General features: G+C 58.6%; 1 protein-coding gene across 1 annotated transcript in view; it reads right to left on the bottom strand.

Moving 5' to 3' along the window:
* Rin3 (Ras and Rab interactor 3) overlaps positions 1-18,570 on the bottom strand; it is a 108,299-nt gene that overhangs the window by 21,144 nt on the left and 68,585 nt on the right. The window contains exons 5-7 of the mRNA XM_026394276.2: positions 14,736-14,827; positions 5,694-7,205; positions 3,109-3,417 (exon numbers count right to left, since the gene is read on the bottom strand). Coding sequence (XP_026250061.2) covers positions 3,109-3,417; positions 5,694-7,205; positions 14,736-14,827 — 1,913 coding nt within the window. The remainder of the gene's footprint in view (positions 1-3,108; positions 3,418-5,693; positions 7,206-14,735; positions 14,828-18,570) is intronic.

The following is an 18,570-nucleotide window of genomic DNA, read 5'->3' on the forward strand; positions in this document are numbered from 1 at the left end:
TCTGCGGTGAGGCCGGCCTGGGGCCCAGCTGTCTGTGTCCCTTAGGCGGCCTCCCTGGGGTGCCTTGTGGGGCCCGGCTTGGAAACCACGAAGCGGTTCCCCTCCATGGTCTGGGAATGTGGGGAGCAGTATGCCTGCATCCTAGCACTCACACACATGCCCGAGAGGGGATCTGAGCCCATTTTGTAGGTGGGCAGACTGAGGCCCGGGAGGTCAGTACCCAGCGCCCTGGTGCCCAGGTGCTACCCGGCTGCCCGCCCTCCGCCCTGAAGCAGCAGCTGAGGAGTCTCGTCCCACCTGGGAGATGCCACCCAGGCTGCGCATGGCAGTGGGGGCTTAAGCCCAGGCCCGTGGATGAACCCCAAAGCCCTGTCCTTGTTGGGGGGCCTCCTCACAGGCAAAGGCACTCAGGCCTGAGGGCGCGGCCCTGGCCAGCTGGGCGGAGATGAAATCGGGAACCACTGGATTCCCTGTCCAGCACTCAGCCAGCGGCGGGCAGGGAGCCCACTGTCCCCCGACAGGGAACCCACGGTGGGGGCTCTTCACACCAGCCTGATCCTGGCCTCACCTGCTGGCTCACTGCCTCTGTCCTGGGCCTCCCCGATCAGCCTTCCCTCCCCATCAGGCTGCTGCTCTACCTGTGCCCCAGCTCCCGCCTCCCAGCTCCCGACCACCCCCAGCTCCCACCCCCAGTCCCCTTTCTCCTCACCCCCCACCACCACCTGCTCTCCCTGGTTAGAAACCGGAGGCATTTGAAGGTCACACCACGTGACAGGGGTTTAAACAGAATCCCAGGAAGCCCCAGGCTCCTGATCAACCAGGACCCGCTGGGCATGGAACAGCCCCCTCCCAGCTGCAGCTGGTCCCTGACCGCCTCTGAGGCTCCCCAGTACCTTGGCCTTGACTCCCCCGGTCATGCTGCGAGGCCCAGGGGTGGACAACGTCCCTCACGAGACACCCGTCAGGGGGGGTGACACTCTAAGTGCTGAGTGCGGGAACCTGCTGGTGGGTGTGGCTGTGCCCCCCACAGGAGGACGTGAGGCGGGCACCTGTGCCACCTGAGGGGAGTGGGCCAGGCTCTTCCACATCCCCCCCAGCCCCAGGGCGGCTTATGGTCTCTGACGCTGACCCCAGCAGAGGGACCTCTGGGTCTGTCTCCTTCCTGGCTTGGCCCTTGCCGAGGCTGTCCCTCCATGCCACGCTGGCCACCCCGAGCCCACCCGCCCAGCTGCTGCAGAGCCGGATTGCTGCCCTGTGGAGGTCTGCCAAGCCTCTGGAACATTCCAGCCAGCCCTTCCCGGGCACGACGTTTTCCTGGAGCTCTGTCCTCCAGGGTTGGCCACGTGGGGCTCGCTGAGGGCTTGGGGTCTGCAGGCTCCCTGCTGACCCCGCCTGACTTCTTTGGTGCAGTTTTTAGGAGGGCCCTCGGTTGTGCTGGGCCTGTTCTCTGGCCTGAAGACTGCACAAGACCCTTGACTGCCAAGGCCAACGTCCACTCCCTGAAACTCCAGGCCACACCCTGGCTCTGCCATGGTCCTCTCTTTCTATCACATTCCCAAGGTCACAGTGAAGTGTCTGTATAGCTCCCGCTCAGTGTGGTGTCCACCCTGGGGGACACTATTCCGTCTCACAAGTGGGCAAGGGACACAGATAAGCACAACTCAAGAGTGACTCCAGCTTGTGCCAGGCCCCAGGGAGCTTTCCCGGGGTGAAGGGCCCTTGTCCCCCCTCCCCATTCCTCTACCAACAACTGCTCTCTGTTGGCCCCTGGCCCAGCTGGCTGCCCCTCTCCCGGGAGACAGAGCGCATCCCTGTCCTCCAACAGCCAGCAGCTGCCCACCCCGAGGCCAACGTCTGACAGGGCTTGTTTCCAGTATTCCCAAGCGACTGAGGTGGCTTCTGAACCATGAGGGCTCATTCCCCTCCCAGAAAAGCTGTCTGTGAAGGGGGAGGAAATCAGGCCCCAAGGGGTAAGGTGACCATTCACACAGGTAGCAGGTGAAGACCAGATTTTTTTTTTTTTTTTGGTACTAAGGATGGAACCCAGTGCCTAATGCACTCTGAGCAAGCTTTCTGCCTCCTAGCTACTTCCCAGCTCGGGACCAGGAATTTGAACCGGTTCTACACAGCTGTCGAGGTGACAGTTTTTGCATTCTCCATTACCATGACTGCCATGTATAGTTAGACATGTTGCTTACTGTACAAGGGGTGACTGGGGGATGATCCCCCCAGTGCTCTGTTCACTGAGGTGCACACCATGGGCGCCTGCTCTGGTCTGCCTGGAGGAGCGCTGTGGCCACGGTATTAGGAACCATCCCAGTGATCCCCCTCCCCCTCTGCACCCCAGCGCTGTGGTTTTGCAGATCCTGTCATCAAGAGGGGAAGTGCCTCACCCCTTGAGTCTGGCTCATCTTGTGAGTAAACAAGCTGGAGAGATGTGTCAGTGCGCCTGTGTGGGCTGGCTCTCCACGGGCCTCGCCTGGACCCCGGCCACGGCCACAGGTGCAAGCCTGGGTAACCTGTTGGCCATCCTAGACCAGCCCACCACCAGAGGGGCACTGCTGTCCCCAACCAGCAGGCCTTTGACTGGCCACCTGGCAGCCCAGCTGAGCGTGGCCAGCATCGCTGTTAGGAGGAATGGTGTCCCTTCCAAACTCACGAGGAACTAACTCGGTACCGAGAGCCGGACCTTACTTGGACGTGGGGTTGTTGGTTGCAGATACAATTAGCTCAATGAGGTCACTCTGGAGCAGGGACAGCCGCTCATTCAACATGACCCGTGACCAGGTAAAGAGGAGAAACCTGGGCACAGACACGCACACAGGGGACACCCAGTGCAGAAGGCAGAGCAAGCAGGAGGCAGGTGGGTGCCCATGCTCCGCGGCCTCGGGAACCGTGACCTTGAACTCCCAGCCCCAGCGCTGGGGGGGACAGCGCATCTCTGCTGTGGCCGTGCTCCAGCAGCCCCAGTGCCCGCCAGGGTGGCTCTCTCGCCTGCTCCAGGGCAACAGCCCATCACACCTTCCCTGTCCCAGGTCACCCCTGGGAGGTGCCGGATGCCCAGCCCTCCCACTACCGGGCCTGTGACCGTGGCCTGGCCGGGCCTACCTGGGCTGCCGAGGGCCATGGAGTCGTAGATGAGCTTGCAGGTCTTGAGCAGGGTGGAGATCTTCTTCTCGGGCGAGTAGGCCTTGTGCATGCTGCAGAGCTTCTGCAGGATCTTCTCCATGACGGGCACCTCGGGCACGCTGGTGGTCACGCCCAGGTCCGTGGTGGTGGTGGACAGGATCACCAGCTGGTTGTCCTTGAGCTGCTGCAGCGCGCCGTCCCTGGTGTGGATCTCGAGCAGGCTGGCGTCGATGGCCTCCTTCAGGGGCTTCAGCACGCACTTGTACAAGGCAGACTCCACGATGGCCTCTGCGGGTGGCCAGGGGGTGAGGGTGAGGGCACTGGCTGCAGGGACCCTGCCACCGGCCCTGCAGCCCTCCATAGCCAGGTCCCGGGAGGGACACCTCTCAGCCCAGCAGGTAGACCCCATGGTCCTGACAGGGGGGACGTGTAGGGCATCCATCCAAAAGCCACACTGCAGACACCGTGACTCAGGAGCCCCCGGGGAATAGTGTCCCAGGGTCCTCATATCCTAGCGGTTCCCTCAGAGCCTGGCACACAGACTGCTGGCCCTGTCCCAGCCTCTGGGTCAGCTCTGACTCATGTCCCCACTTCATTTTGGCTGGACTCTTAGCCAAAGGAGCAGCCTTGCCCGAGCAGCCCTGGGTCTGCCTGCCTCAGCTCTCCACCTGTGTCCACACTGCCTTCTCCCTGCAAGGAGGCCCACCACTCTCTCCACCGGGCACCCTTCTCCTGCTCCTCCCTTGGGCTCAGCTCCTCCTCCCCTATTTTGGAAGGCAGGGCTGATCACAGCTTGCTCCGGGCCATCTGGAGCCTGCCATGCCCTTCCACGTCCCCCGGGGCCTGGGATGATCTCACAGCCTCTCGGCTCTTTTTATGCTGACGGTTCCTAAACATCTACCTCCAGCCCACACTCTTCCCCAGAATTGCAGACTCAGGTCCCCGGGGCCTACCCAAAGGCCCCCTAGGACAATAAGTGTCTCCGAGGTCACATGTCCAACACTGATCTCCTGGACTTCTCCCTGGTGCCTGTCAGGAAGTGGCCTCCCAGGGACACCAGCGCCTGTCCTTGGCCTATCTCCTCTCTCCCCAACTCCCACGTCAGCCTGTCCTGCTTGGCTTCCCCAGCAGACCCAAATCCAAGTCCCGGCTCCACCTGCCCAGGCCCTACCCACTCCTGGCCACCCTCAACGTGCGCCTGGACAGTGACAGTAGCCTCGGAGCTGGCCTCGGCTCCCACTGGGCACTATGCCCCCAGTGCATATTTGAGGCCACGTCGCCCCCGCAGCCCCCTACCCGAGGCTTGACCTGCTGCAGGGGAAGCTGAGTCCTCGGGGAGGCGCCCAGGTCCTGTGTGACCTGCCTTCCCGGTGCCTCCTGCCTGCCCAGTCCCCTACCCCTTCCTCTATCCATTGCTCAGGTTTCCCACTGGTGGCTGGCCACCCTGCTGACCAGCAAGCTCCTTGAGGGCAGGAGGGGCTCCTGGCTTTTCCACTCTCCTGCACTGAGGCTGCAGTGGTGGGCCTCGCCCAGACTGCCCAGAGCTTCCTGCCCAGGAGGACCCCGCTCCCCAGGCCCCCGCACAAGTGCAAACACGGCACCAGCCTCAGACTTCCACCCCCCACGCTGGCAGCGCCCCAATCCGTGGCCTGGTGACTGTATCCATTCCCAGGAGTCGGGCAGCAAGGCCAGCCTCCGCAGGGCGGCCTCCAGCTTGGCCCTTTGTTATCAGGAAACACTCACAATGAACCGCCTGTGACGTGGAGTGCCCCGTGCCCCTTCCTGTGCCCAGTTCTGACCCTCTCATTACGGGAGGGGGCTGCGAGGGCTGGGGAGCCCGGGGGAGGGGACCCTGGAGGGCTGGGTAAGTGACCACTGCCAGGTAGCTTATCAGCAACTTGATGTCTTGGCAGCTGCTTTGGCCCCAGCAGTGTGACCTGACAGAGTAGTTCCAATGCTGATGTGGCTGCGAGGTTGATCGCAACGACCCCTGTTTCTCAGTGTGAGTCACAATTGACAGAGGGTTTGACAGCTACTGGACTAGAGGCTGGTGGGGCTGGGAAGGCCAGGGGGGTCACAGGAGTGAGCTGCCTGGGCTGGTGACCCAGAAACAGAGCCCAGGAGAGGGGTCTGGGCACCCCAGAGTTCTGTGGGACAGAGGGAAAGTGACCAGGGAAGTGAGGCAGTGAGGACAAGGTCTCAGCCCTAGTCTGGTCCCACAGGGTGCCCGGGAGCATCAACAGCACCACATGGTAGTCCCGCCTGAGGGAAGGGCCCAGTGTGCCCCCCCATGGTGGACGGTGGCTATTGGTGGCAGAAGGGGGTACAGGGAGGGTGGCCCCTACGTAATTGCAGTCACTGCTCTAGAAAAGGGTGGGCATACACCACTAGGAGCCACCTCTTGCAGTGGGTGCAGACAGGGACATGCACCCAGGAAAGGGGGTGGGGGACACCAAGTGTGCCCACCGCACAAGCCTCCTCTGTCCTAAGGGGCTGTGGGGTCTATGTGCCACGCCATCCTTCCCTTCCTCCCACCAGCTGCCAGCCCCTGCCCAGGCACTGACCAAGCTGCTCCTCTGAGTGCAGGCTGGGGTCCACTAGGGCCTTGAGCTCGGTGCTCTGCAGCAGGTAGCTCTTGAGCTGCGTCATCATGGTGCGGATCTCCTGCAGCATCTCGGTGCTGGACGTCTGGCGCGCCATCATCTCCGTGCTGTACACCCTGTAGTCCTGCACCAGGCTGCCGAAGTAGGAGCCCTTGTCCTGCGCCAGCTCCACCACCTTCTTGTACAGCTTGCGGTCGCTGGAGAGGAAGGCGTGGAAGACGCTGGTGAAGCTGACGAAGCTCAGCCGGTGCCGCGCCTTGTCCAGGATCATGGAGGGCTTCTTCTTCACGCTGGGGCTGCCGAACTCCAGCTCCTCCTCGGCGCTGCTGGTAGAGTAGGAGTCCTGGTCCGTGGCTGAAGCAGGCAGCCCCAGGTTCTCTGAGAGCGAGGCCAGGGAGCCCTTGAACCCCGCGGAGCTCTGGGGACTGGCGCTGGCAGGAGCATAGAGGAGCTGAGTCCCGGCCTGGGGAGCAGGACTCTGGCCTTCTCTGGGGGCACTGGGTGTGGGTTTCTCTGAGGCCACCTCCTGCGGGGGGTGCTCCGCGCTCTCCGAGGGACTGGGCAGGCCTTGGGCCAGCTGCCTGGAGACGCGCTTCTTCCTGGGGGGCGGGACCGGGGGTTGCCTGGCCTTCCTGGGAGGTTCTGGCTTGCTGCCCAGATCACTGGCTTTGGCCTCGGCCTCTGGGCCTTGCTCTGTGGTCCTTGGAAGTCTGTCCCCTGGGCTGCCTGATGTCCCCTGGGGAGGTGGGCTGAGTGGGGCTGCCCTGGAAAGCATGGGTGGGTCCCCCTCTGCCACCATCCCTGCACTGTGGTCTTCCAGGGACACCCTGTCGGAGACGCGCCGTCTGGGAGGAGCAGCTGGAAGAGTCTTCTTCAGGGGCAGCGGAGGGGCCTGGGCCGGCTGCGAGGGGCTGGGGCTGGTCCTTGGCGTCGGCTCCTCTTCCCTGAGGGGGCCCAGCCCGGTGGCAGGTCGTGGGAACCTCTCACAGGCTGTCATGGGTGGCTGGCTCGGATGGTCGGGGGTCCCTGGGGTCCCTGGGGTCTGGGGGGCTGATGCTGCAGGAGAGCCGGGCAGTGGACAAGCCGGGCCGGCCAGTGTAAAGGGCCGGGCTGGGCCGGCGGGGTGCGGGGCATGTGCTGGGGGTGGTGGCGGCGGGCGGCAGGGGGCCCACTTGGAGGTGGGCGAGGTGGTGTCTGAGGCGGTATCCGAGGTGGCTGGCAAAGCCCGCGAGGGGCCGCTGCCCAGAGGTGGCAGGTCGCGGGGCAGGGTGCTGCCGCAGTCCTCGATGAACATGGGATTCACCAGCCAGAGCCGGTCGCTCCCCGTGGACAGCTCGATCTCGCAGGAGCAGTTCTCATAGCGAGCGGGGGGCCGGGGGCTGCAGGCTGCGGGGGCCCCGGGCCCGGGGTCTCTTGGGGGCTCTGCTGAGTTCCTGCGGCCTCGCTGGGGGTTGAGCGAGGAGTCCCAGAAGCCTGTGGGAAGCAGAGACGGGGAGGCCGTGAGTGCTCAGGTGGGTGGCCTTTGCAGGCACAGGGGGCAGGGCCCCGAGGCCCGTGGAGGCGGCTGCTTCACTGTTCTGGCTGTTTCCCACCTTGGACTCTTAAACTTCTCCCCACTTCCTGCCTCGAGGGGAAGCCCCGGCCACCCTCCCCCGCAGAGCTGGGTGGGGCTGGGGGGATGTGACAGGCCCAGCTTCAGTTCCGTCCCTTGATGTGACAGCCCACACGGAGGGCAGCGGGACCCAGGGTGGGGGTGACAACGGCCACGCTCCAGAGCCAGGCCAGCAGAAGGCTCCCGTGGGGAAGGCATGGTGCAGACGGGGTGGGGGGACAGAGGCTGGAGTCCTGCAGCTGCCCAGTTGGGTGCTCTGGGGCAGGTCGCTTGGCTCTCCCGGGCCTCATCCTGGTCACCTCTAAGAGGATCTCAGCAGTGCCCACATCACTGGGACGCAAGAGAGGACACTATAGGTCCTGGGAGGGGACTTGGCCTGTTTTGGCCATCGTAGTTGATACGGGAAGAAGGAACCCGGGGATCGTGGCCCATGGGATCAGAGCCAGCCCGTGGAGAGTACCTGATGCTGCAAACCCACCACACTCGGGGCTCTTGAAGTTGACCGAGAAGCTGGGACCGGGCCCCGTGGGGAGCAGCTTGGCCAGCAGCGGCTCTGGTGCTGAGTGGGGCCCAGCACTGCCGACAGGCTGAGCCCCGCGGGTTCCGCAAGTGCCCGCAGTCAACGAGGCAGGCCTGGCTCGGGAGTCCCTGACCTCTGGGGGCCACACCGTCAAGCTTCCAGGAATGCTCAGGACTCTCCCCAGAAGGGCATGGGGACACACCTTGAAAACAATTTCAGTTGGCAGACAAGCCACCCCGAGCTCACTCAAGCAGTTCCTCCTTCAGAGGAACCTGGGACCCAGGTCCTGCTCAACATGCAGATTGTAGGAGGACAGAGGGGCTGGCCAGGCCGACCAGGATTCCTGTGAAAGCTGGAGCTGGCCCGGCCTGGCACTGGGCTTCTGCCACCTGGGTGAGATTCATTCATAAGAAAGCCACACAAGGAGGTTCTGGTGTGCGACTGTAGAACAGGATGGTCACAGATAACGACAACGTGCCGTGAATTTCACAAAGCTAACAAGGAATTTGAGTTTTCACCATAAAGAAATGATAAATAAGGAAACTGGTGTGTTTTGATCTGAATTAAACCTTACAGTGTATCGCTGTGTAACCGAAGCCTCACTCGGTGACCCATCGATATGTATAATTTCATGCTTTTATGTATCAGTTAAATAAATTTAATGTTAAAAAAGGAAAAATAAGACCACGCATCACAACACCCAGGGAGTTGTTGACGTGTCCAGCGGGTGGGTGGCTGGCTTTCCCTGGATTATCTCCACACTCTGACGGCAGGCCTTGTTCCCATTTTGCAGATGAAGATAAGAAACTGGACCAAAGCTCTTGCTGGAGGTCACAGAGTTGGTGAGTGAGGGAGCTGGGATTGGAAGGGGCAGACCAGCTCTGAAGCTTCTGTTTGGCCACCATGTCACGCAGCCTTTCTTCATAGGAACTTGCGACACTTCCCCTCTCGGTTGCTCTCCAAGCGCTGGTGAGTGGCAGGTGGCTTGCACCCCAGAGCTGGGGATGTGGTAAGAACACAACGGCCTCTTGGCATTGACAGTAAGGACATATGGCTGGATGGTGGGTGGGGGCCGGGGCAACAGTGTGTGCCCACTCTAAGACATGGGCACATTCAGGGACATGGTCCTTGACAATCCTGCTGGCCAGGGTCAAGGTGAGCAGCGTGCATTCCAGGACACAAAGTCAGCTGCCTCCGCCAGGCGTGGGTACCCCTTCCTGGAGGGGAGTGGGGTTCACTGCTCAGCCCTGCCCAGGGCAGAGACCCTGTGTAATGGCCACCAGCCAAGAAGGCCAGCAGTCACCACCATAACAAGATGACAGACGTCCATCGTCCCTCCAGCATGCAAAGCTCTGTACATCACAGCCACAGGATACGTCTGTCCAAGGCAGGCTGCCCTGTGTCAGGGCCAGCTACTCTCCATGATTGCCAGTCCTTGCTCTGCTTTCCTGGGCAGCTGCCATCCCCTCCAGGGTGGTCTCACTCCCTGGGTGCTTTGTGTTGAGACTCAGATGCTCTATGAGGTGAGCACTTCTGCACAAGCTCAACACAAGTGTCTCTTTGGAACTTTCCAGAGCACCAAGCAGCAGGTGGCCAGCCTGACTCAAAGGTAACTGGGGCAGCAGCCCAAGTTCCCCCAAGACCCTTCCTTTGGTGAAGGTGGATGTTGGCTAGAAAATGCCCAGAACTGCTGGCCAGGACCAGGACCCTCCCATCATTGCTTCCTACATCCTTCAAGCCTGTGGTGGGTTGCGGTTCTGGCCCCTGTATCTCCTTTCTAAAATCGTCTGCTGAGTCTTCACCCCACTCCTTGTGCTGGGGTGTCATGGACAGGCCACGTGCTGCCTGACTCTGTTCCTGTGCTGCTTGGGATTCTTTGGCCACCCTTTCCACCTGATCAGCTCTTGCTCATCCTTTATGGTTCAGGTCACATGGCACCTATATGGTGGAGGCTTCTGGATGCATTCACTTGGCTCCTGTGTCCCCCAGCTCTGAGTGTGCTCTGCAGTGACCACTGAGCTACAGTTCTTCCCTTGTCTGACGCCCCACCAGGCACAGACAGCACCTGCGCCTGGCCCACCTGCACATCTTTAGTGGCCAGGGCAGGGCTCGGCTTATTAGCTCAGCCAGTGTGGAGGCAGGGTCCAGGGGAGGGGATACAGGAAGGGTCATCTCTGATGGTAAGGTGGGACAGCCTGAGGCAAAGGGGATGAGGAGATGAGAGAGTGGGCGGGGGGGGCCAAAAGGAGGGCATCCGAGCTGTACGTGGGTGGACCGCCCGCAGCATGGCCTGCCCAGGAGAGCAGGGCGGGCTGCCCTATGCAGAATAAGAACACGCTTCCCTCAGTTCATCTGGATTCCTGAAGAGCAGAGCAGACACTGGGTTTCAGGGGAAGGGCTTAGGGCCCAGGATGCTGCTTTCCTGTCCCTGGTGGTTGCAAGTGGCAAGGCACAGACCTCCAAGCCATTGCCGCTCCAGGGGAGAGGGGATGTTGGGAGCTGCACTGTGGGGTCTGGGCCCCGTGAGGGAAGCGCAGCCGCAGCACAGGGTTTTATGCTCAAAAAAAAAAAAAAAAAAAAAAGGAGTAGTAACTTTCTCTGCAACCTGCAAAATGCCAAGGCCAGAGAAGAGGAACATAGTGTCATGCAATCCTAGTGGTTGGCAGCGCTGCGTGCGCCAGTGCCCTGGGCACCGTGCCAAGCTGTGGAAGTTCCCAGAAAGGGCCCATCCCTTTGCTGCCTCTCTTCATCCCTCCAGCCAAGGCTGCCATTTCGCTGGCCTGAGCCTCCTGAGCCTCAGTGAGGGACGTCTCTTGTAAAGTGTCCTTTCCTACAGTCCTCAGAGGGCCAGGCTGAGGACCTGACAGCAAAATAAGGCTCCACCCTTGGGGACACCTGAGCCAGCAGCAGGACAGACGGAGATGAATGAACGCAGCAATGTGCCCCAAATGCCATCAAAACAGCCCTGAAGCCCAGGGAGTTCAGGGAACATATATTTTGGGGGCCTCCCAAAGGTGGGTTGTTGGCTAGTCGTTCAAGTTTCCAAAGAATATTTAATAACTAGGGAAATTCTCATTGTATCATAAGGAAAAAGCAAGTTACAAGCAAACATGGGTGAGCTAGAGAACATAATGCTTTTCCTGAATGTACTTTTAAAATATTAAACATATATATTGCAAATATGTTTGAGAACCACTGCCTGAAACCCTTATTCCCCGAGTTCCTTCTGCACTTAGAATCAACTGTGTGCAGTTCAGAGCTGAATTACTCCCTAGGCGGGTTTTGTAGCCCCAGCTAACCTGACACTCTTGAAGTCCAAGATTACACCTTATATAGCCTGCACTGTCGAACGCTGGCTTTTCCCAGTCCAAACTTGGACTTCCTGACGTCAGCTCAGGAACGAACATTCTGAGCCGTCACATGAAGCTGAACCTGCAAGCAAATAGCTCTGTTTCAGCAACATCATCCCTGTCTAAACAGCAGGGCTTATTCTACCCACCTAAGAAAATGAGTTGAACGTCAGAGAAAGAAAATAACTGATACTAAAGATAAGGAAGACATGTGCCTCAAAACACTTACGATCCCAAGATCGTCAGATGAGCTAAAAGTCTGACAGATCTTTATGCTGAACTAAACACCCCCTCACACTGGGTCTAGGACAAAACAAACCCAAAAATCACAAAGTACGATCAAACAGAACAAAATCAAAAGGCAAGTTTTATAACCGTACTTTCTGCAAAGGCTGACGGGTTATGTATGGTTTTCATTTTCATGTTTATCTGGGGTTGCCAGTTAAAAGCAAACACAGCAAGCTAGGCTTTTTTTTTTTTTTTTTTTTTTTTTTGGTACCAGGGATTGATCTCAGAGGCCCTCAACCACTGAACCACATCCCTAGCCCTTTTTTATATTTTATTTAGAGACAGGGTCTCACTAAGTTGCTTAGCACCTTGCTTTTGCTGAGGCTGGCTTTGAACTCTCGATCCTCCTGCCTCAGCCTCCCGAGCTGCTGGGACTATAGGCGTCCGCCACGGCACCCAGCGGCATGCTAGACATTTATGGGAAAGCTATGGGGGAAAACAGCGGTGTGGACAGGGTCTGACGCAGAGGGCAGGGCTGTCTCCTGATGCCACATCCTGGCCCTACAGCCAAAGGCCGCCACGTTGATTTCCACTGGGGAAAGGCCAGGGAGGGCAGTGCTGAGGGGCTGGGGGTGACCTGGCCGAAGACCGGTGGCAGGGGTCAGACACAGCTGAGTTCCTGCTCAGAAAGCCCAAGGGTGAGTCCAGCCCCTGCCTCGCCCTAGTGTGGAAAGCTTTTGTGGATTTTTGTGTCTCCTTAAGAGCTTTCCTGAAGTGTCACTCACATAACTACCCACTTAAAAAAACACCCCAGTGGCTTTTAGTCTATCCACAGGGCCGTGCATTGTCACCACAATCCATTTTAGAGCATCTTAACCCCAGGGAGCCTCCATACGGACGAGCACATGTCCCCATCCCCTGGCAGCCATTGACCTGCTCCTGTCTCTGTGGATCTGCCGGTTCTGAACACTTCACGAGGACAGACCCGGGCCACCTGTGTCCGCTCCCTTCACCCAGCATGTGTGGCCAAGGTTCATCCATGCTGCGTCCGTCCTGCGTCAGGGTTTCGCTTCTTTTTCCAGATGAATAAGCCCTTTAGACTCTCTGGGTTTCCATTTGCCTCATCAGTAAAATGGGTTTTATGTGGATAAATGAAATAACAAATGTGCGCACCTGTGTCCATGAATCGTCCTCCCACAGTCCTCTTGGTTTTCCCTGAAATGCTGACTATACCACGGAACTGTCCCCCTCTCCCCCTCCACATTATGTGGCTGGCCACTGGTCATCTGAATATTCCCTGGAGAACCTGCATGAATAGCAATGGCCAGAGGGGCTGGGGTCAGGGCCTGGCCAGTCAGAGGACAGAGGGAGCAGGACTTGAGCAGGCCAGGGGGCCACAGGCAGAGAGCAAGGGCAGCGGCTGTTGCCCCCCAAGCCCAGAGACTGTCCACCTTCCCTTCTGGGAGATTCCTTGGTACTCTTCTCTCTTTTTACCCATGCTACTTTGAGGGGGTTTGTTCTCTGCTGCAAGAATTCCTTGCCTAGAATAGCACGTGACATGCTTAGCACAACCCCAGGGTGCCTGGCCCTTGCAGATGGCATGCTCTGCTTATTTAACACCTGGGCCACCCCTGGGCCACATTCGAGGGCTGCTGAGGCTCAAGCCTGTGAAGGCCAGGGTCAGGGCCAGTCCTGACACAAAGGACCCCTTCAGTTCTAGGTCCCCTTCCACTCAGGGCACAGACTGGAATATTAGTCTTTCCTTGGCTCTGAATCTGGGCCAGCTTTCAGCACCTGGGACACTCTGTCCTTCAGCATTTGGGGACACTAGGTCTGAACAGTGCCCTCCAGATTCTAAGCTGCAACACATTGGGGTTTCACGTAACTCCCATTCTCCAGGAAACAAGAGCCGGGGGTGCATCTGGGCTGCCCTGGGCCTCCACCAAGCCCCCACTGGGGCCTCCTTTCTGCACTCCCACATGGTTTCCGGGGGCAGGTTCTCTCAGGAGATGCTCATCTGTACCAGAGGAGCAGCTTGCTTCAAATCCAGAGTGTTCTGAAGTCTTGGGGAAACCAGGCTCTTGCCGGCAGAGAGGAACCTGCAGGAGTCTCCAGGCACGCAGGCCCAGGGACGCTTGCCTGGACCCACAAGTGGGGTCAGGGGTGCAGCAAACCTACCCTGACGGAGGTCATGCCACTGCAATGTGGCCACCGACTGCTCCTTCCAACAGCCACAGAGGGGGTTGCGACGTGTGCAGTGAACTGTGGGAAGGACTCTCAGTGCCAGTCCCACCCAGCTCTGCTCTGTCCTTTCCAGGCCACCTGGGCAAGCCCCTCAGCTGAGCTAAAACTTGCCCTTCTACTTTTAAATTGTATTTTATGTCTTTAAAATACACAAGGGTCACACAAACCAGTGCTTGGCCGTGGTTAGAAAGTATCAATAATGTCGTTCTAGACCTCGGGGTAGGTCATTTGGATTGTGCTAATTGCAAAATTGTCATCTGTCCTACACCCAAGCTCCCGGGAGGGCAAAAGCCCAACAACTGAGATATCTGTGGGAGCAGGGAAGGTATGGAGCTCAGGGTTGACTTCCAATGTCAACTGAAAGCTGGCCCCAGAGTTTATACACCGGGTGACTCTGCCCAGCAGCAGGTTCTGGGTGGTCACTGGCAGTGTGAGATGGAGGGAGGTGCCTGCGTTCAGCTGCCTGGGTTCAAGTTCTGTTCCGCCAGGTGCTGTGACATTGGATGTGCTATTTGACCTCTTGAACCTTAGTTTCCTCTGCCACAAAATGGGGATGATGACAACAGTCTTGACCAGGCTATTTGGAACTGGGATGAGTCACTGCAGCTCAAGAGGTGAGGACACAGTTGATGCTGATTGGCTGTCAACTCCAGGTTAGACAGCCAATGAGAGGGCAGATCCAGGAGGAGGGGCCAGACCTGGGGTCAGACAAGACCCTCCCTGGGTTCCCAGGCCAGGCTGCTGTCTACCACTCAGCCGTCCACTGTCCACGCCTCTGGACAGCAGTATAAGAGATGCCAGCACATGCTGTGGTCAGAGGCCAGAGTCTGGTGGCCAACTCTCTGGCCACCACCCAGAAAGGCCTTGGTGTTGCCCAGCTGTCCCAGGGCCATGGCCTGACATGAGAGGCTGTGCCCTGGGTCCTCCTGGTCAGCTGTCCAGGATGGGGTGGTCTCATGAGCTGGAACTCCAGGTCCAGTTTGGTCTCACCGAGGGGCCCTGTTTCCTCACCTGCCACCTGCTTTCCTGGTTCCATGGGGAGCACTTACCCAGGCCCAGGTTGGAGATGGTCTCGAGGTCTGTGAAGCTGCTGGCCTCAAGGATGGCCTGGGGCAGCCGCAGTGTGAAGGGCAGTAAATCTCTGTGAAGACACAAGGGGCCACAGGTCACGTCTGGGGAGGGGTCTTTGTGTCCCTCCCCCTGATTTCTCAGCCAAAGATGCAGCCCACGTGGGAGGAGCCCTGCATCTCAGCGGCTGGGTTCTCCATTCAGACCGGAAACTTCCCTGAGCCGAGGCTGAGGCCAAGGGGCATTCCAGCAGATCCAGGTCCTGCCGCCCAGGAACCTGGAGATGTGGGAGAGCCCAGGTGGGCGGGGCTGGCTCTCCCTGCTTTCCCTGGTCTAGGTTTCCTCTAAAGGTGCCACCCAGGGGAAAGGGCTGATCCCCCCACCCCCACCCCGTGCTGCCCTTGGACCCTCTGCTCCACATGGGGTCATGCTGCAGGAGCAGCCAGGAGCCCCGCTCAGCACGCAGCAGCTGGCTCTACCCAGGCCTGTGGTCTGAACGGGGGTGTCAGGGCTCCCTCCTGAGATCTGCAGAGGAGATTCAGACAGACGGGAAACGGAGGCCCAGAGAGGGAAAAGGATAGGTCAAGGTCGCATGGCGGACCCCACACTGCTGACTTCCAGCCCAAGGCTGTCCGTCTGGGTGGGGGGGGCGGGGCTGTGGCACTGCTGGGGCCAGGCTGGGTGGTCCCACCTCTATGCCCACTCCATGGCTCAGGGCTGTCAGCCCCCTTTCCAGCTCGTCCTGCTCTCCTCCTGCTCTCCGGCTGCCCTAAGGCCACTTCCTGCCCCCTGAGGATGGGAATCATACAGGAAGGAGAGGACGCAGGACAGGACCTGGAGACCCAGCAGCTGCCATGAGGATCAGCCTTCTGCTCCGGCTCCTGGCTCAAGCCCTGTCCTCCAACACTGAAATCCCCCCACCCTTCTCCAAGGAGAGCCTCCCCTGGTGGCTCCTGGCAGGATGGGGCAACGGCCCAGGTCCCCATGCCCTGCAGGCTGTTTGTCATCGGTCTCATGCAGACAGGTACTGCACGGGAGAGAGCGGCACAGAGACTGGGGGATGGGCTGGCAGGTCCCCAGACACTCCTGAGCCTGAGGTGTGGATGCGGCTTCGGGGTGGGGTGGGGGGCTGGAAGTGCTTGCACTGGGAGTCCATTCTGTGGATGGAAATGATGAGCGGAGCCTGGCGGGAGGTCCCGGGGCCTGCTCTCAAGGTCATGGTGTGTCCCACGGAACAGGCCTCCAGCTGATCCTTGCAGCTCCTTCACTGTCATTGTGGTGTGACCCTCTAGGAAGCCAGAGGCCGCCTAGGCCCCCTGTCAAGGGCCCCATTCTGGATCCCGCAGGGTTCCCGATGCTGTCCCGTCTCTATCGCCTGCAGTGTATGTACGACGGTCCGCAGAGGTCACCCAGCTCGGTGCTGCCCGCCGCACGCCGGGCATTTTTCACTTCTCTCTGTCCTCAGCCCCTGCTGCAGAGGCAGGGGTGCCTCAAACCCCACGTCCAGGGCCTCCTGGTCTGGTCCCTGTGCCATCTCTCCAGCTCGCCCCCAACATCTGCAAGGGCCTCCCGCTGCCTCCCAGGAGATCATGCTCAATGTCCCACAGCGAGCGCCACTGGCCCGCTTCCCACTTCTGAGCTGGCACGGAGTGGGGACAGCAGCCCGTCCCCTCCACTCACATGTGCTTAGATTCTACGAGTCCCTCAAGGCCACACCAGGACCTCTTCCTCCCCCCACGGTGGCTGCTGAGGGTTTCATCCATCTCTGCTTCCCCTCCGACACCAGTTCAGCACTCCACCCGTCACGGCCTCCCATCCAGGAAGGGCACGTGCAAGGCGTGGGTGTCTGCTGAGCGCCTCTGTGGGCAGGCGCTTTCCAGCCTCATGCCCCAGGATACCATTCTACTATGTCACAGCGACCGGTCGGGAAGGCGGGAACCCCTGTGCTACAGTTGAGGATGCAGAGGTTCCGAGAGGTCAAGAGACTTGCCCAAGCCCACCCAGCCAATTCACAAGCCACTTACATTTTTTTTTTTAAGAGAAAAGGAACTATCATTAATGGAGTTTTCAGATGTTATCCCACTTCATCTTTACAACAATCCATGAGGTAGAACTATTATCATTTTTTTTTTTTTGTCAGTACTGGGGATGAAGCCCAGGGGTGCTCAGTCACTGACCTACTTCCCCAGCCCTTTTTATTCTTTTGAGATAGGATCTTGTTAAGTTGCTGAGGCTGGCCTCTAACTCGCAGTCCTCCTGCCTCAGCCCCCACGTTGCTGGGATTACAGGTGTGTGTGCCACGCCTGGCTCATCTCCAAGTTTTAAACTGTTAGATTTCTGTTTTTCTTTGCAGCACTGGGGACAGAACCCAGAGCCCTGCTCATGCCGAGCATATGCTCTATCACTGAGCTACACCCTCAGACCTAGATTTCATTTAAATTAGGAAAGAAACATATTCACTGTAGTGGAGTTAAACAATACAAAAGTGCTTCAAATAAAATGAGCAGGTCCTCCCCTCGTCAGAGTCTCAATACCAACTCTTGGTGTACATGTGTGCCCTCCTTTGTCCTTCTCTGTGCATTTACACACAAAAAAATGGCATTACATTATTCATATTCTCTGCAGCTCCCTTGCACAATGGTAAAGCTGCAGCAAGAGAACATTTCACAAGTCCATACATGTATACTGACCTTTTTTTTTTTTTCTGTGCTGTGGAGTATTCCAATATGGTCACCGCTATTTTCTTCTTTTGATGGACATTTAAGCTTTTTTTTTTTTTTAATCTCTCTTTTGTTAATGCTAACACAGCACTTGCCCTGCACCCTGGTGCTCTTCTAAGCACTTTACATAGACAAGCTTTTCAAATGTTTCCAACAGCTCCACAAAGTAGCTCCTATATCCATCTCATAGCTAAGAAGACTGAGGCACAGAAGGGCTTAGTGCTTGCCCCCATCCCACAGCTGTTAGTGTCAGTACCTGAACTTGAACGCAGGCAGACTGGCTCCAGGGTCCAGGGTCTCAGCCCCCAGACTCCACTGGCTTTTAGCACAGAAGTGATTTCCAAATTTTCACAGCATCACACAACCCTGGGAAGAGCAAGCCCCACAAGTGACCCTTCTGCCCAGGTGAGTGCTTCTATGGGGTAGATCCCTGGGGGTAGGCCTGCTGGTCACACGTATGCATTTAAGAAATGACAGAGTTTGCCAAGTGGACCCTATTCCTCAAGACTGTGCCAACTTATACTTCAACAAAAACTGTCCCAGGCTAACAGTGCAGCTGGCTCCTCCCTCCCCAGTTCTGACCAAACCCACTCCTCTACCCTGCCCTCGGGGGGCCTTAGTGGTGTCTTCTGCTCAGTGGCATCACATTGCCCAGGTTGGAGGGTGTGAGGGGGAGGCAGGCTCAGAACTGGCTGAGATGCCTGGCTCGGTCACCCCAAATCCAAGTCCTCAGGCCTTGGACAGTGCCAGGACAGCCCTGCAGGGGCAGTGGGCAGCTGCTAAACCCTCATCGACAAGCAAAAACCTCAAAGGCCTAGACACTTTGGAGGGACCTCACTGTGTCCTAGACACCTGTCCACACTCTGCAGATGGCCAGCGTTGGAATTCCCCAGGGAGCTACGGGAACTGTGGATTCCCATACCCGAGCCTGAGGGTGCCCAGCATCAGGTCTGGGGACAAAGCCACGAGTGTGTGTGTGTGTGTGTGTGTGTGTGTGTGTGTGTGTGTGTGGTGCTAGGGTTTGAACCCAGGACCTGGCACATGCTAGGTGAGAACATGATCACTGATCAGTCACTGAATCCATGTTTTTAAACAG

This window comes from Urocitellus parryii, chromosome 6, assembly GCF_045843805.1.
Source record: "Urocitellus parryii isolate mUroPar1 chromosome 6, mUroPar1.hap1, whole genome shotgun sequence".
In the NCBI taxonomy this organism is placed as follows: Eukaryota; Metazoa; Chordata; class Mammalia; order Rodentia; family Sciuridae; genus Urocitellus; species Urocitellus parryii.